Raw genomic sequence first — 18,302 nt, 5'->3', positions numbered from 1 at the left:
CCTTCAGCTCAGGTCATGATCCCAGGGTCCTGGGATCAAGCCCCACGTCGGGCTCCCTGCTTAGCAGGAAGTCTGCTTCTCCCTCTCCCTCTGCTCCTCCCTGCTCATGCTCTCTCTCGCGCTCACTCTCTCAAATAAATAAAATCTTAAAAAAAAAAAAAAAAAAGAGCAAAGGCACAGTGATGGGATATAAAGAAACATGTTTGAGATGGTTGTAGCCTAAAGTAAGGGAATACAGTGTAATGTGAACTAGTCAGGAAAGCTAAAGGCAGATTGTGGGAGCAATGAAGGGCCGGTTAGAGTTTAGATTGATTTAGTAAGTAAACGCAGGCCACTCTTAAGTTCCATCATCTCCAAAACACAGTAACACCTAGCTCATAGAGTGGTTGAGCATTAAATGAAACTGTATATGCAACAGCTAGAACAGGGCTTGGCACACAGTAGGGATGCTCCTTTTCCACTGCACTCCCTTTACAAGGTAGAAGTAATGATCAAAGTTGTGCTTTAGTAATTCCAGTAACAGTGCAAAAAGACAAACTTACAGGCAAGGTAATATAATCAAAACCATTAGGGCACAAAGCAAGACATTCTAATTATGTGCTAAATTGAGTTGCTTTGGACTGTGTGCTATGGGAGTTAGTCCTGGGATGAGAGAGAGATCAGTGCGGGGTGAGAAAGTCAGGGAAAGTTCATGAGAAGTGAGCCTGGAGCATTCCAGGAGATACCTAAGACTGATATGGACAGGGCCGAGGGCTGAAGGGGCGGGTAGAAATTAATCCCAGCCAGGGAGAACTAGCTGAGCAAAGAAAGGGCACTGCAACAAGCATGGAATGAGTCTGAGACAATGAGGGCCAGGGCCAGATAAGAGTGGTAGGAGGTACGTCCAGAGAGTCTTAAGAAAGACCAAGGCCAGATTTGAAGGGATGGAGTGCTTGGCACAGGAAGTCAGGTGGAATCAGAAAAGAAAATCACGCAGGACATAGGAAACCAAAGTGTGACTTGGGAAGATCATGGGCAGCATGGACAACGTGGCTGGTAGAGGGGAAACTAGAGGCAAGGGAGCATGGAGAGGTGTCCACAGCTGTCTGGATATGGAAATAAGGCCCAAAGCCTGAGGCGGGAAAGCAATTCTTAGTAATCATGCTAGTACTTCTGGGCATAACGAAGCTACTCACCCGCATCCCACTTAGCCCAGGCAGGCCAGAGCACTGGCTATGTGCATGAAGCCCATGGGGCTTCTCTCCCTCCCTACATACCACCTCCTATCAAGTCCAACTCCTGCTGGCCTCTGGATTTTCCAAGTGGAGCTGCTCCTCTCAAGGTTTAGTTCCCGCAGCCCACACAGCCCTCCAGGACCCAGCAGGCCCCGTGAGAGGACAATGCAAAAGGGGGAAAGCAAATCAAGAGTCAGATGCTTAACCGACTGAGCCACCCAGGGACCCCTGTGCCAGAAACTTTCAACAGAACTTTTCTCACTGAGTTCTGGCAATAACCTTGCAAGGGTAGGAATCACTAACCACCATTTTACCTAAGAAAACTAAAGGGGAAGTCACTATACTGTAATCGCAGTTCTTCCTAATTTCAGAATTTTACTCATTATTTAATCACCTGTGACATACAGACTACTAGAATGCAAGCTCTATAAAAGCTGAAATCTTCTCTGTTTTGTTTGCTATAGAATCTGTAGCCCTATAATGGTGCCTGGCACATACAGGTATTCAATAAAAATCTGTTTAATGGCTGGATAAATGCCCTTGATTTCCCATGTAGGCTCCAGAGAAGAAAATAACACTGCTCTCAAAGTGTCAGGTCAGGTCGAAGGGACAGTGGTTGTAGACAGCCTTTCTCTGTCTACTTCAGACTGTCCAGACAACCTGACAGGACCATCCCCCTACAGCAAATCCTTTACCCATGGGCAGTGTTCCCACCAGAGGTCTCAGCAGAACACAGGCCATGAATTTCCACACTGGTGGGCTGGTCGAACTTCCTCCCAGCCTTGCAAGAAGGGTACCACTGCCAATATTCCCATCTTGTTCATCTGAAGGGCCCCCAATCCACAACCTCTGCCAACTCAGACTGAAGCAAGCAAAGATAGTACTTGAGCAGCCAAACTGGCTGCCCCACAAGCAACTGATTATATATTTTCTATAAAATGCCTGCTAAGTCTCAGCTTGCCATAAATCTAATTTCATAGCTCACAGCAGAGTAAAGACAGCAATTAGAAATGGGGATGATCAAAGAAGAGACAGAGAAATTATGAGAAGAAATCACAACAATGGATATAGGAATCTAGGTACTGGGGTAATCGTGTAAGAGGCCCTGAAGACATGCTTTGAATGATCCAAATAAAGTCACCACTCTGTTCACAATAATCTGTAAAAAGAAAGACTTATTTCAAAAATGGCTAAAATGTTAAGAGCTCTAGAACTGAGGTTATAGTTTAGTCATCTGAAAAACTTACTGATATGAGGCTGAATAAATGAGGCCTCATAGGGTATCCCTTCAGACTTGCACTAAGATCCTTGGGGAATCAGCAGGGCTTTTTAAGTGGTCATGAAAAGCTCAGGTCCCTCATGGCCAGCACAAGCACAGTTTAATCTCTCACGTCTCAGTGCCCAGTAGCCAATATCTAAGCTCTGAGCTGTCCACCCAACACTCTAGTTAGAACCTGACCTCCAAGGTTGTCTCATATGTTTAGACTGACTTAAACACACACACTTTGCTACCACTGCTTTCTCTTTCGAAGACAGGTGCTTGTGACTGATCATGAAAACCCAGACTGGCAGGCCCCCCTCACCACCAGAGGCCTGAGACTGCAGGGGGAGCAGCTGAAGCTAAGGCAAAGGCAGGAGCTACACTGAAAAAGAACAGCTCACCACTGGCACAGAGAAGAGCAGGGTGACAGCTTTTGTGTTATTTTAGAACAGTTTGTGCTGATGAGCTTTTTGTTGTGGTAACATTCCTCTAAAAAGAACATTTTCTTCCTCCCCTCATTGACAAAGCAATCAGCAGAAAGTGAAAAAAGGAGCAGATGATGAAGATATCCAGGAATTTGTAGATCTTGGATCATATCACCTTCTTAACTGGTATGCCATCCATCCCCTAGTCCTGTGGCCAGGCCCCCGGAGAGAGATCAGGAAACCTCTAGGCCTCATCTGCCTCCAGGAACACGGTTCTATTCTCAGCACAGGCAAATAAAATTTGGGACCTCTGAGGGCCAGTGCCGCTTCTAGATGCAACCAAAAGTTCAGATACCTTCATCGCGGTTGCTGTCCTTGCTCAAGGACCTACAGTTGCCAGGTTCAACAAGTAGACCTTGCTCAGCCAGGCTGTCTGGGTCCCCACTTTCCTTTTCAGATTTTTGTCCTGCAGTCTTCCACCACGGAAGCTCTGTCCAACCAAACCCACCCACCACGCTCTTACTACCTCCACATCTGTACTCACACTGGTTCCCTGCTTACTCAGGCTGCCCCATTCCTTCCACTCCACCCGAACGTCTACTTTTGCTCCAGGAGGTCTATTTTTGTCCTCTTATAAATTCCTTAGACATTATCTAATTCAACCGAATGCAAGGATCCCCTCTGCTAACTAATCGGTGGAGTGCTATATTCTACCTGCCCATCTTCAGTGACAGGGAGCTCACTACATACCTACCAAGGAAGGCTCTTCTATGACAAGATGGCACTGGTGACGATTCTTTATTCTAAATGAATATGCCCATATTTTACTTTTCTCACATTGGTCCTGGTTCTGCCCTTAGCCTAAGAGAAAGAGTACACCAGTACTTAACAGCATGAGCTTTGAAATCAGATCTGTGCTCATACACAGTGTGTCCTTGAACAAGCCTTTCCAAGGCTCCAGTCCTTGACAATAATACCAACTTCAAAAGGCTATTAAGAAAGGTAAAAGAGTTAATTATGCAAAGAGCTTAACACTGTGCCTGGCACGGAATAAGAGCTCAATAAATGCTAGCTAGAGCTGCACTTTTCATCGCCTGCACCATCGTTACTTAACTCTGATTCCTCCACTCCTAATGTATTTGAAGACAGAAATTTTATTTCCCAGATCTTTTCTTTTCCAGGCTCCCGTTTCTCCACTAGACTGTAAATGATATGAGGACAGACGCATGTGTCCTCTTTACAGGCCCATGTCTACCACAGTGCCTGGCACATACATAATACTAATAAATAACCAAATTCTATTGAATGTCTCCATTTCATAGTTTCCATGCCCTTCATCGTTCACTCCTTCCCATACAGGTTCTCACTGTTCCAGGTGCTTCTGACAACATGAGATTCAAAACTGAACTCAAAACTTAAAAGGTGGGCTGACGAGCAGGGTGAAGAGACTGGGCTTACCTCTCCCTCGTGACATACACCATATCACTATTAAAGATCTGGCATAACTTGGCAGCTTCACCAAACTGCTGGCTCGTGTTGAGCTTGAAATCAACTGAAACCTTTACATCTTTTCACAAGTGATGACTTCGTACTCTGGGCTCTGTGGAATTGGAACTGTAGTGATGCCAAAAGGTGAGACAATAACAGAGCTTTTTCCATCTAGAGATTCCTCTCACTCCTACTATCTGGACTACTCAACCGGCTCCCAGCAACTGGAGGCCCGCAGTGCAATTCAGAATGATCTTTCTAGGAACATGTGTTTCTTCCTCCCAAACAGAGTATAAACTCCCAGAGGGCAAGATAAGGACCGCCTTGACTTCTCTCCTACATGCCGACACAGGGCTGAGCACATAGTAAGTACAGACGGATGCCCCCTCTGTCTGCAGCGGGATTACAATAAGGAGTCAGGGGAACTGTAGAGACCGACCTCGAGGCTCCCTCTCCCTCTCAGACAGCACAGCTCAGTCAGTGTTGTGCTTCTAGCTGGTAGGCAGATGGGAGCCAGTCCAGGCAGAGACACAGACATCAGGCCTGCACCCGGACCAGCAGGGTCCTATAGGGCTGTTCTGCTGAGAATCACCTCCCTTCGCAGGGAGGAGCTCCTAGAGAACAAGCCAACATCAAGAACATCTCTCCACGGGGAAGAGTGTCTAGACAGCTTTTAGAGACTGTCCACACAGGAAGAGAAGAGAGCCACGGCAGGGTGAGAGAGCTCACCTCATCGCTTTCTTCCACATCCACATCGCCATTGGCATCATCGTCCATCAGCTTGTGGATGCTGCGGACTGCATCGAAGCTGAGCTTCTCATCCTCACTGTGGCACAGGGGCTTGTCAATCCGGCAAAACTCTGTACAGGAAAAGCAAGAGACAACATTACTGTGGGCCGCCACTGGCCTTTACTACCCACCTGTCCCAGGGTCCGTAGCTTCCAGCAGCTAAAGCCTCATGTAGCCACTTCACTGGCTATTTGTACAATAAGAAAACTGTTTCATCCAGTCTTCAACCTTCTCCCCAAATCTCCCCCATTTAGGGACAATGCTTTATTATCCTAATCTTTCCCTGCTGGCAGGGAAGTCAAGCATAAGACCAGGAATACACTGGGATCTAGACAAAGAATATGAATAGGTAACTCACACAGAAAAAAATATAAATGAGAGAAAATACAAACAGCCAACGGACACAGGGAAAAAAGTTTAGCCTTACTAGTAAGTGAAGAAATACATGTTCAAACAAAATACCATTTTTAGTCAGTCGATAAATAAATGTGCATTAATACAGTCTTTCTAGAAACAGGAACACAGCCCATTCCCTGCAGTGCCAAAATAATACGTATTTTCCTTCTCATTCACTTTGTCACTGCTGGGAGTAGCAGAGTGCCAGCCACGGGCTAGCTGCAGAAAGCCTTCACATGCGGAGCCTGCCCACAGCGAGTTACAGTCAGCGATAGCCATCAGGCACCCACGGTCCTGAGCACATCAGCTGCAACAGTGTGGGAGGCCCGCAGTGCAGCTTCCCCCACCACCGACACACAGCCATGTAGCACTAAAGCCAACACAAGAGCTGAGGCCACCTAACCCTCTCTTGGAACCCCGGGAAATACTATGCATACAGCAGAAAGAGCCTGGCATCTTGTCTTAGCTCTACCGTGTGACCCTAGGGAGGTCACTTCCCTTCTCCGGCCTCAAGCTCACTAACTGAAAAAGACATTGTAAGTGAAGTTTCCAGTATGTCTTCCAATTCTTAGATTCTAAAATTCCCCTTTCCTTTGACCCTGATCTTGATAACTTCTCTCCAGCAAAAACTCCTCAGATCACTCCCAAAGAAGAAGCTGTCACAGGGGCACCTGGGTGGCTCAGTCGTTGAGCGTCTGCCTTCGGCTCAGGTCATGATCCCAGTGTCCTGGGATCGAGCCCCGCATTGGGCTCCCTGCTCCACGGGAGGCCTGCTTCTCCCTCTCCCACTCCCCTTGCTTGTGTTCCCTCTCTCGCTGTGTCTCTCTCTGTCAAATAAATAAATAAAACCTTAAAAAAAAGAAGAAGAAGAAGAAGAAGAAGAAGAAGCAGCTGTCACAGAAGAGAAAGCAAGGACAGGGTAAAGAAGCTGCTGCTGTGAAGCCTTCTAGAAGGCACTGGTCAAAGACCTGTCTGCTGATCAGAAACACTGACAGCACAGGACAAGTCACCTCTCTCTCACTGGCTAGTTGTTCAAATCCTTTTCAAAATGAGGGAAGGGCTATAAATGTTAAATGCGGGAAATGTCCCAGTTGTGACTCAATAAAAACATGTTGGATACTGGAGCTCACAGATGTTAACTGATGTGTCCAAAGTCAAAGACAGCTGAAGAGCCACAGCGAGAGCCCAGGTCTATTGACTTCCAGGCCCACACTTCACCTGTCCGCCTTTATGCCAAGGCGCCCAAACAGCTTTAAGTTGGGTTTCATCTTCTGGAAGTCACAGATGGTAAAAAGGACACTGAAGAAATGGCTTCATAGAAGACAAAAAGTAAGATAAATAGTATACATGCCAAAGAAATATCTCCATATAATCTTATATTCTTCTACATTTGTCTTACAAGTTGAAGTGGAGAGTGGAGGGTGGGGTGAGGCAGTGGTGGGTACCCAGGGAAAGAGAAGAATGCAGCCAAAGATTAAGGCATTGTTTCTCAACTTCCTCACCAATAAGAGCTCTTGGCATGATTATTTCATTTATGGACTCCTATCCATGAACTACCTATCTAAACGGAATTGCAGTTAAGTACTGACTGGTTCATAGATGGAAGCACACAGCCCTGGGGATTAGCATTACCAACATAACGCTTTCCTGCCCTTATTCCTGTTTTTGTGTTCATCAAAGGCACATATAATTGCCTATCAGAATAAGAAAAAAAAATTTTTTAATTGCCTATCAGAGATTTTTGATCAGCCTCTGATGTGCCCATTTAAACAACATTTATTGCGTATTCTTTATATGTCAGGCTCTGTAATCAGCATGGGGCATAAAGAGATGAGTCAGATCTCATCCCTGCCCTCAAGGAGCTTAATTATAAATGTAGGGGAGAGAGGTGATTAAAACACTACATGCTAATTACCATGATAGAAACAATCAGGATTACCCTAGGGGTCAGCAAACGTTTTCTGTAAAAGGCCAGACAGTAAACATTAGGATTTATGAACCAGATAGCCTCTGTTACAACTACTTTATCACTGAGCACAAAAGCAGCCATAGACAAAACCTCAGTGCATGAGCTTAGCCGTGTTCCAAGAAAACCTTATTCACAAGAACAGGTGGTGGGCTGAATTTGACCCCTGGGTCATAGTTTGCTGACCCCTGTTCTAGAAAACCACAGGTAGCACACCAGAACCACATTAGGTTGACAGATTTTTGACCCAAAGCAAAGAAACTCAATCTTTTCATTAGCCTGTATCCACACACAGGTCTATCATAAGTAAAGCACAGCTTCTTTTTTTTTTTTAAGTTTTATTTATTTAGGTAATCTCTACACCCAACATGGGGCTCCAATCCACAACCCCCAAATCATAAGTCTCATGCTCTTCCAACTGAGCCAGCCAGGTGCACCAAAGCCTAACTTCTAAAAGGCTTTTTTTAAATGCTGAATGAACTAGTTCACTGAGCTCTAGGGCTGTGGGGGTCTCCAGGCTGGGCACCGTTGGCCTTAAGGTCAGCCAGCCCCTTTCTTGAAGGCCATGGCAGGTCCAAGAAGTCTGGGCTTCAAACACTAGGCTCTGGTTTGTAACCTGATCAGACACACAGGTGACCTTTGCTGCTGGCATCATCTGGCATAGAGAAGGATTAAAGGGACTGAGGATAAAGGAGTACAAAATCTTGATGTCCCATAAGGCCATAGAACCCTGTTCAGAAAAAGCACGTTAGCCAAAATTCACTAATGACTCCTGCCTACCAAGCATTTCCTAGGCTGTCTCTCTCTCCTTCCTGAATCTATCATCTCTTATATATTCCGATCTGCCAAGGCTTCCCAGAACCATCTGGAAATACCTTAGAAGATCCAACCATTTAGCAACACATTAGTAAGAGCCCTGGACTTGGAGTCAGAACACGTATGTCAAAATCCTAGCTCCATCAGTTACAACTATATGATGTTGGACAAGTTGTTTAACTTCTCTTAGCTTCCAATATCTCATTTGTAAAATGAGGATAATTATATCTGCTTACATGGTTTTTGCAAAAATTAAGGGTTTTTGCAAAAATTAAGACCACATTTGTTCAAACACCTAGCATAGGGCATGCATAAAGCTGACAATCAATACATTCGTAGTTTCCTTCTTTCCTCCCAGAGCAGCAGGTGAACAGCTCCCATCCTCTGCTAATCAACCACTCTCCCTGTCAGACTATGAAGAATCAAATATAGGATATACAGTCCAATCAGATCAATCAGCATATGTTCTAGATGAGCTGGCAAGTGATGACAATGGCCTATATTCCCACAACATTTATTTGTCTATCACTGATAACATTCATCATACTGTGTTGCAGTTCTGTCTGTCCTCCCCATCAGACTGTGATTTCCAGAAGGGCTTGGGACAATGTCCCCAGCCCCAAGCAAAAGCCAGGTTCCTGATAGATGCTCAGGAAATGTTTTTTGATGAATAAATACCAACTAACAATTATGTGTAGGATTTCTCTAGGCAGAAAAGAGAATTCTAAGTAAAAAGAATAGTATAAGACCAGGTTTTTAAATTGTTTGATCTCAGGGACCCTGTATACTCTTGAAAATTGAAAATTCCCAAACTGATATTTACCATATTAGAAATTAAAATAAAAATTCTAGTAGCAATTAATTCCTTTTAGACCACTAAATCTCCTATACATTAATATAAATAACATTTTTTATGAAAAATAACTGTTTTATGGGAAAAAAAGTTTTCTGAGAAGGGTGGGATTGTTTTACATTTTTGCAAATCTCTTTAATATCTGGCTTAATGGAAGATGGCTGTAGTCTTATATCTACTTCCACATTCAATGTGTTGTTTTGATCCAAGATCAAAACAGGTATGTAGTTGGAAAAGAGAAGAGTATTTTAATAACCTTTCAGATAACTGTGAACATTCTTCTGTAATATTACATCAAAACTCAACAAGTGGTAGGTTTATTAAAGATTAGTTGCAGTGTGAAATTTGAAACTATCTGGATGAACTTTTTGTACTCTATTACGTTAAAATCTATTGCTTTGTCTTGCACTTTGAATAATCTTTTATCCAGGCGTGATTTTGTAACATGATGCACTGATCACATGGAAACTAGTGATTCGATGAGTTAGGCAGAGCTTCTGATTTTGACCCATTTCATCTATACAATATCAAAATAATCAGTTATTAGTATCACCACTAATTTCATCAGGAAACTTTTATTATTTATTTATTTATTTGAGAGAGAGATTGAGAGAGAGCTTGGGGGCGGGGGGCGTGGTGCAGAGGGAAAGAATCTCAAGCAGACTCTGCACTGAGCATGGAGCCTGATGCGGGGCTTGATCTCACAACCCTGAGATCATGACCTGAGCCAAAATCAAGAGTCAGACACCCAACCAACTGAGCCACCCAGGCACCCCTATTTTTTTTAAGTAGCCTCCACGCCAAGCATGGAGCCCAACATGGGGCTTGAACTCACGATCCTGAGATCAAGACCTGAGCTGAGATCAAGAGTTGGACACTTAACCAACTGAGCCACCCCAGTGCCCCCATCAGAAAAGCTTGAAATCTGGGGAAGCTCTCAAGCTCACAGTGGCAGATACAAGTTTTCCACAATTCTAAGTTTTAAATAAAAGCTAGAATTTTATCATTGGCAACAAATACTACCAGTTGTTTTCCTCTAAGTAGCAGACTCACCTCATTCATTTTCAAGAAAAGATCTGCCAAATAATTAGTTTGAGTAACTATAGTTTATCTGTCAGTTATTCTTTCAAATAAAAATAGTGTTCCCTGGGGCGCCTTGGTGGCTCAGTTAGTTGTCTGCCTTCAGCTCAGGTCATGATCTCAGGGTCCTGGGATTGAACCCCACATCGGGCTCCCTGCTCAGTGGGGAGCCTGCTTCCCCCTCTCCTCCCTGCTTGTGCTCTGTCTCGCTATCTCTGTCTCTCTCTCTCAAATAAATAAATAAAATATTTTTTAAAAATAGTGTTCCCTGAAGAAAGGAGGTAGTTCAACTTGCAACTCGATGGCACAAACACTCTTTCTTGAAATAAACATCAAACTTCTACCTGCAGCAAAAGTGCTTTATGCATATTTCCTATTTCATCACACAGAATACTAAAGAGACATGTATTCGTGTGATACAATTTAATAGAATTCATACATTTTTACTTATATATTTTTTTTTAATTCTTTTTTAAACAGAGCGCATGGAGGTGAGAAAAACAGTGACCACCCGCACGGTTTTGTGGCTCTGCTCTGACTCCTGATAAGGAACAAACAGTTTTACCTAACTGCTTTCGTGCCATTGGTGCAAATGTAGACACGGTGAAAAAAAAAGCAAGTAACATCTTAGCATTATTATTAAAATGTCTTTGACCTTTTGGACCCCTGAAAAGATCTTGGTGACCCCCAATGGTCTGCAGACCACACTTTGTTAATCACTGGCAGGCAAAACCACAGTCTTTCCCTCATGTCCCAATCTCCTCCCCTTTCTCCAGGCAGAGCTAATCACCGACTGCTCTATGCTCCAAAGGACTTTATACATAACTCTGTTATATTAATTCTCATGCTCTGAGTTGTTCACATGCCACATCCAGAAAAGGGCAAGGACTAGGTTTGACTCACTCTATCCCCCAGGGCCTAGTATGGCCCCATCACGAACATCTACCGTCAAGCAGGAAATCAGGAAACACTGGCTGAATGAATGAATGCGTGCATGAATGGATTCATAACAAACTGTATCTCCCCCAAGGACAAGAGAATTCCTGAGTACAAGCGAGTACTCCCCCCACCAATATCCACCATCCACCTGATGCCTCTTCTCTTTCAGCCAGTTTCTCCTCACTGAACAGTAATTCATCCCCCTGAGACCACGCATCTGCAGGCGTGCAAAGCAGAGTCCCTGCAGCTGAGCCTGACAATGGTGTGAGACACAAGCCCAAAGGGAAAGAAGTGAGAAAAACAGCAGTCAAGGAAGAAGGCATAGATAAGGAATAGAGAAAGGCCCTGGTCAAACTGTTCCTTACCACTTGGCTGGCACCTGAACGGAATCTGGAAATTGCTGAATTTTGCCAGCAGGAGTGTCACCTGTTGCGAATCATTTCTCCACTTCACCTCCCACCCCACAAAGCGGGACCAGGAAGCTCTGCAGGAACTCTTGATGGGATCAGAATCCACCCTTACCCTTAGAAAGGGCTCAAAAGACTGTTAAGAGCACCAGCCCGGGGAAGACTCAGGTTCGACCAAGGACCCTGACATTCCAGAGATAAAACAGCACTGAACCTAAATGAGGCTGAGGCTGGGGGTCTGGGGAGGGGGTTGGGTTGGGAGGAGGAAGTACCATCTACACAAAAATGTAAAGAATGAGAAGGGGGGCGCCTGGGTGGCTCAGTTGTTAAGCATCTGCCTTGGGCTCAGGTCATGATCCCAGGGTCCTGGGATCGGGTCCTGGGATCGGGTCCTGGGATCGGGTCCTGGGATCGGGTCCTGGGATCGGGTCCTGGGATTGGGTCCTGGGATCGGGTCCTGGGATCGGGTCCTGGGATCGGGTCCTGGGATAGAGCCCCGCGTTGGGCTCCCTGCTCAGCGGGAAACCTGCTTCTCCCTCTCCCACTCCCCCTGCTTGTGTTCCTGCTCTCACTCTCTCTCTCTAATAAATAAATAAAATCTTTAAAAAAAAAAAAAAAAAAAGAATGAGAAGGGGAACTGGTTTGGGACCTGAAACTGGCAAAAAAAAAAAAAAAAAGGGCCCCCTTGGAACACAGCACATAGTAGGTCTAGCCACAGAGGAAAGAGGAGTCAGCTCCCTGGGGCTGAGTGAAATCCAGCCTCTTGAGGGATGTTCTTGCCCCTGTTAGAACATCATGTCCTTATATCCAAGCAGAGGCCCAGCTCTCCTCAGCAGTGGGGTAGGAATTCAGAAGAGCTTTCCTTATGGACAAAGTTGGCACTGGTTTCAGCTACCCAAGCAGCAGTGACACAAAAGACTTCCCATGTCTCCCCCCAAGGAGAACACATCAAAAAATAACCCATACAACACCAAGAGTGAACCCTAAGGGAAACTATGAACTTTGGGTGATTAGGATGTATCCATGTGGGCTCATCCTTGGCAAAAAAATGTACCACTCTGGTAAGTAACATTGGTAATTGGGTTGGCTAAGCATGTGTGGAGGCAGAGAATATGTGGGAGATCTCTGTACCTCCCTCTGAATTTTGTTGTAAACCTAAAACTGCTCTTAAAAAAAAAAAGCATAGTCTACCATATGTGTATGATCAGTAAATGTTTTTACAATTCTTACTAGCATACTTTAAAAAAATATTATATGTTTATTATAATGCAAGATAACTATATTTTCACTCTAACCTATGATCTGAATACTCCAGTAACAATTTTTTAAATTCATATGAAATATAATTAAAGAAAGCCCTCAGTGGAAAAGAAAAAATTCACAGCCTTGACAATGTATAGAGCTTCAATGTGCAACATACTGAGATACGCCTCTGATTCCATGAGCATTCCTGACTTTGTACCTCTTCTAGCCTTACTTCAGTCAGCTTACAACTGTAGTTATTTGAGGGTATCTGAGGGCAGAGCTCATGTCTTTTTCATTTTTTCATAGCACCTACTACCACCTCACACATGATACACTTGTTGATTTGCTCAGTGCCCATCTCCCTCCAAGAGAAGTAAGGCTCACAAGAGCAGTGACTTTTTTGTTCCCTGCAGTAAACCCAGGGACTCAGACAGTGCTTGGTACACGGGAGGTATTCAATATAGATCTGCTAAATGAATGAACAAATCTTTCTTTTCCTGAGTGTGCAAAGCAAATGTCTCCTCCAGACCTGACTTTTAAATGTTGAAGTTTTAAAGAATCTGCGTTTGGTCCAAGGCTCTCTTCTCTTCATACTACTCTCTCTCTCTCCTCACAGCCTTGATTACCATTTAAAGAAATTACTAGTCATTGCCAACTCCCCCAAAAGGCAAAATGATGTTTCTGCTGCAGGTTTCACTTGTGACCCTCAGAAACCCACAGAAGCCAACTACCTACTAAGTATCTCCACACAAGGATGTTGACAGGAACACGAACGCATCATGTCTAAACCTAAACTCATTAGTTTCCCCCAAACTTTCTACTTCTTCAGTTGATTGTGTCAAAAACCTTCACATCTCACTCTCCCTCACTCCCCACTTCTAAACAAGCACCGATCCTAGTTCAAGACTCAACTATTCCAAATCCTCCTCCCCTCACAGGGAGATATTCTGAATACTTAACGAGCCATCAGCAGGAACGCTACCCATAGGCAATGCAAGTGCATACCAGCTGATTGATTATCTGTCCAAGTCATCTCCCTACTCAAAACCCTTCAAGGGGCGCCTGGGTGGCTGAGTCGTTAAGCGTCTGCCTTCTGCTCAGGTCATGATCCCAGGGTCCTGGGATCGAGCCCCGCATCAGGCTCCCTGCTCAGTGGAGAGCCTGCTTCTCCCTCTGCCTCTGCTGCTCTCTCTCTCTCTCTGTGACAAATAAATAAATAAAATCTTAAAAAACAAACAAACAAACAAAACCTTCAAAAGCTTTTCATTACTCTTAAGATGAAGTTCAAATTTCTTCAAGTGGCCTGCAAGGCCCAGAATGATTTGTCACCTGCCGCCTTTCTGGTCTCATGTCCAGCAACTCCCGTAGCTTTGTGCGATCCTTCTTTGATGTTCCAAGTTTCTCCCCTCCTTTCCACATATAGCACATTGGTTCTCAACTCCAGCTGCATATTAGACCCACTTAGGGAGCATCAATGTCACTGATGGCCAAGCCCCATCCCAGACCAGTTAAATCGGTATCTCTATGGGCGGGACCTAGGTATGGGTTTGGTTTTATGGGGGGTTTTGCTTTTTTGTTTTTCTTTGACATGTAACATACATACAGCGAAGTGTATAAATAAACATATAGATCAACCAACTTTTCCATGTGTATATATCTAAGTAACTACCATCAAAATCAAGAAATAAAACATTCCCAACACTCTAGGAAGACTTCCTCCCTCTTGCCCCTTTCCAATCAATACTACCACGACCACGATCTCATCCCACCCCATAGTAGTAACGGCTCTTCTGACTTTTATCACCATACATGAGTTTTACCTTTTCTTGACATTTATAAAAATAGAGCATGGATATTTCTTAAGGCAGAATTGCACACAATAAAATGTCTCCATTTTAAGTGTACAGTTCAGTGTGTTTGACAAACATATGCACTTGTATAACCACCACCCCAATCGAGATATAGAACATTCCATCACCCCAAAATGTTCCCACTTGGTACTTCACTGCCAAACCTCATCTGCCGCCCCACATAACCACTGATCTGATTTCTATCATTATAAATTAGTTTTGCTTGCTCTAGGACTTCAAAGAAATATAATCACCAGTATGTACTCTTTTGTGTCCGGTGGCTTTTGTTCAGCATTCAAAAGATTCAACCGTGTTGTCACATGAATCGGTTTTCTCCATGTTATCACTGAGTAACATTCCACTGAATGAAGAGACCAAAATTTGTTTATCCATCCACAAGTTTTTAGCTATCACAAATAAAGTGCTATGAACATTCATGTACAAGTCTTTGTGTGGACATGTTTTCATTTTTCTTTAGTGAAAATGAGTTTTTCATCCTGAGTTCCAGTAGGAGTGCAACCTCTGGGTTATATGACAGATTTGTTTAGTATGTTTAACTTTCTTTTTTAAGATTTTTATTTATTTATTTGAGAGAGAGAGAATGAGAGAGAGAGCACATGAGAGGAGAGAGGGTCAGAGGGAGAGGCAGACTCCCCGCTGAGCAGGGAGCCCAATGCGGGACTCGATCCTGGGACTCCAGGATCATGACCTGAGCCGAAGGCAGATGCTTAACCGACTGAGCCACCCAGGCACCCCTTTAGTATGTTTAACTTTTAAGTGCCAAGCTCTTTTCCAAAGTAGTTGTATCGCTTGATACCCTCCCCAGGAAGCACGAGTATGAAGCACCAGCCCAGCTGCTTCATATACTCTCTTATACCTGGTGATGCTAATGTGCAACCCAGGGTGAGAATAACCTAGAATTCCTATTTGCCCAAAGGATACAAAAATACAGATTCGAAGGGGCACAAACATCCCAATGTTCATATCAGCATTATCAACAATAGCCAAACTATGGAAAGAGTCCAAGTGTCCATCAACTGGTGAGTGGATAAAGAAGATGTGGTATATGATGAGGGAGCAGAAGGCAAGCTGAGGACAAAGCACAAGCTGACACCCCACAACACCCCCCCACCCCCACCTCCCCCCCCACTCCCCCGAGGTGGGATATGTGTGACATTCCTCAGGTACTCTGGGCTGCCCTAAAGCTAAGGGAAGGGAAAACAAAGGGGTAACTGACATAGATCACAGTCCTGCAGGACAAGAGTCTCCATCAGTTTACAAATGTCTTAGTGATTTACAAGGAAAAAGCATTATCATCAATAGCCTAACTTTCAGAAACCCATAGACTCAATTTTCGGGAGCCCTAACATCACTCTCTCCTCCATAGTGATGTAGAAAACAAAGGTAGAGGCAATGTAAATAAAATAAAATTGCCTTATAACCTGCAGCCCATTGACAAATACTTGAGGCAGGCAGAGTATGACATTCCACCAGGAAAGTCCCAACTGTCTTAAAGTTAATGCCTTACTAGAAGGAAAAACCATCCTAACTTGACAATAGCCAGACCTCCACCATCCTGTGAGTCTTCTTTAGCATATGAAAGTTCTTTTGGACACCTCCCTTTGTCCCTACCTCCCCCCACTCCCAAGTATATAATCAGCCATTCCTCACAACCCCAGTGCAGCAGCTCTTTCTACCCATGGGTCCTGTCCCTGTGCTTTAATAAAATCACCTTTTTGCACCAAAGATGTCTCAAGAATTCTTTCTTGGCCATTGACTCTGGAGCTCACCAACATTACAAAACTACATCAGTATATACATACACAATGGAATATTACTCAGCCATCAAAAAGAATGAACTCTTGCCATTCGCAAAGACGTGGATGGATCTAGAGGGTATTATGCTAAGGGAAATAAGTCAGTCAGAAAAAGGCAAATACCATATGATTTCACTCATATGTGGTATTTAAAAAACAAAACAGATGAACATATGGGAGGGGTTTGGGGGGGGAACAAACCATAGGAGACTCTTAAAGATAGAACAAACTGAGGGTTGATGGAGGGAGGTGGGTGGGGGATGGGTCAGATGGGTGATGGGCATTAAGGAAGGCACTTGTTGTGTGGAGCACTAGGTGTTGTACGTAAGCGATGAATCACTGAATTCTACTCCTGAAACCAATATTGCACTGTAAGTTAACTAACTAGAATTTAAATAAAAATTTGAAGGAAAAGAAAAAAAGAATAAAGAATTTCTTTTGTATGGAAGCCTCCTCATTCTTTCTTGACCTGCAGACTCTGACTCATACTGTTGGTCTGAACTTAAACACTTTTTCTTCAAAGAATCTTCCTTGATCAACTTCCCTGCCAAACTGGTTTAGGCCCACATTATACATTCTCTAAAGCACCCTGTATTTTTTATTGATAACATTTTTCACAATTATATTATTTGTGTGATAATTTGCTTAATATCTTTCTTCTCCACTAACCTGTAAGTTCCACAGTGGCAGGAACCATGGCTGCCTTCATGGCTGAATCCCGACTTCGAGCCAACACCCAGCACCTAGCAAAGTCCCTAGCACAACAGCTGGGCTCCAGTGAATATTCACTGAATGAACAAATGAATGCCCAGAAGAACTCAGTTGATGAAAGAGCAAGCTGAAACAGAGATGAACAGACACAGTCCTTGCCCACAGAAAGTACGAGAATGAGCACAGTATATGAATCACAAAGACACAAAATAGAATATGGTAAGACACAAGAGACCAGGAGATACCACCATCTGAACAGGAAGAAGACAGCAGGAGTGGAAGGAAGGGAGGGCATCCCAGCATAGCAAGCCCCAGAGCAAGGAGCACAGCATCTCACACAGATTAATTTGTAAAAGAACCCAAAGTCAAAGGGTACTTTTTACCATCTTGCAAAAATTCTTGGCATACAATGGGAGTAATGGATGTTGAGATCGCCACTGTACTCAGACTCTAAGCGGCAGAGTTAGAAGGGCTTTGGAGGCAGCAAGGACCACTGCCCACCTTAAAACTGGAGGAGGAGACTGGGGCTATGAAAGGGGAGGCTGGCCAGCAAAATAGTGGCAGAACCAGATTAGAAGTCTCACTAACTTCCTATGCCATGTCCTGTGGCAAGGCTATCTGGTTGGGAGATCCAGATGAGTCTGTGCAAGAAGGCTCCCTAGAACTACGAACCCTTACTCTCCAAGACCCACAAATAGGGACAAGTTCTAATACGTTCTGCTCGTCCACCGAGGGCCAACACAGAAGTCCTAACTGGTCTTGTACCATTCCCCAAGCAGGGTAAAATAGCATTCTTGGTTTTGCCCTAACTTCTTTAGTGTCCAACACTAACTAGAGACCCCTTCCTTATTAAGACTTAGAAACAAAGTTAAAAAGACACTAGAGAAGGAATACTGAGTCCCTAGTACACTCTGTGGGGAGAAACAAAAAGAGCAAAAGAATATGTTTCTGTTTAATCATATGAAACATAATCATCTGCTAGACGAGATGAATTCTTCAGCCCTCTCTCCACCCAGCCAGCCCATCGTGTCCCATTTCTACCTTC

General features: G+C 44.0%; 1 protein-coding gene across 4 annotated transcripts in view; it reads right to left on the bottom strand.

Moving 5' to 3' along the window:
* The window catches only part of STIM1 (stromal interaction molecule 1), a 188,220-nt gene that overhangs the window by 77,684 nt on the left and 92,234 nt on the right, over positions 1-18,302 (bottom strand). For all 4 annotated transcript variants that reach the window (XM_045894291.3, XM_045894292.3, XM_045894293.3 and 1 more), the window contains exon 2: positions 5,118-5,248. In XM_045894291.3, coding sequence (XP_045750247.1) covers positions 5,118-5,248 — 131 coding nt within the window. The remainder of the gene's footprint in view (positions 1-5,117; positions 5,249-18,302) is intronic.

Source organism: Mirounga angustirostris, unplaced genomic scaffold (assembly GCF_029215605.1).
Source record: "Mirounga angustirostris isolate CCGP_5_RB_7025 unplaced genomic scaffold, mMirAng1.0.hap1 SCAF_13, whole genome shotgun sequence".
NCBI classification, from domain to species: Eukaryota; Metazoa; Chordata; class Mammalia; order Carnivora; family Phocidae; genus Mirounga; species Mirounga angustirostris.
Note: the sequence above shows the minus strand (reverse complement) of the source record. Positions and strands in the feature narration are given on the sequence as shown.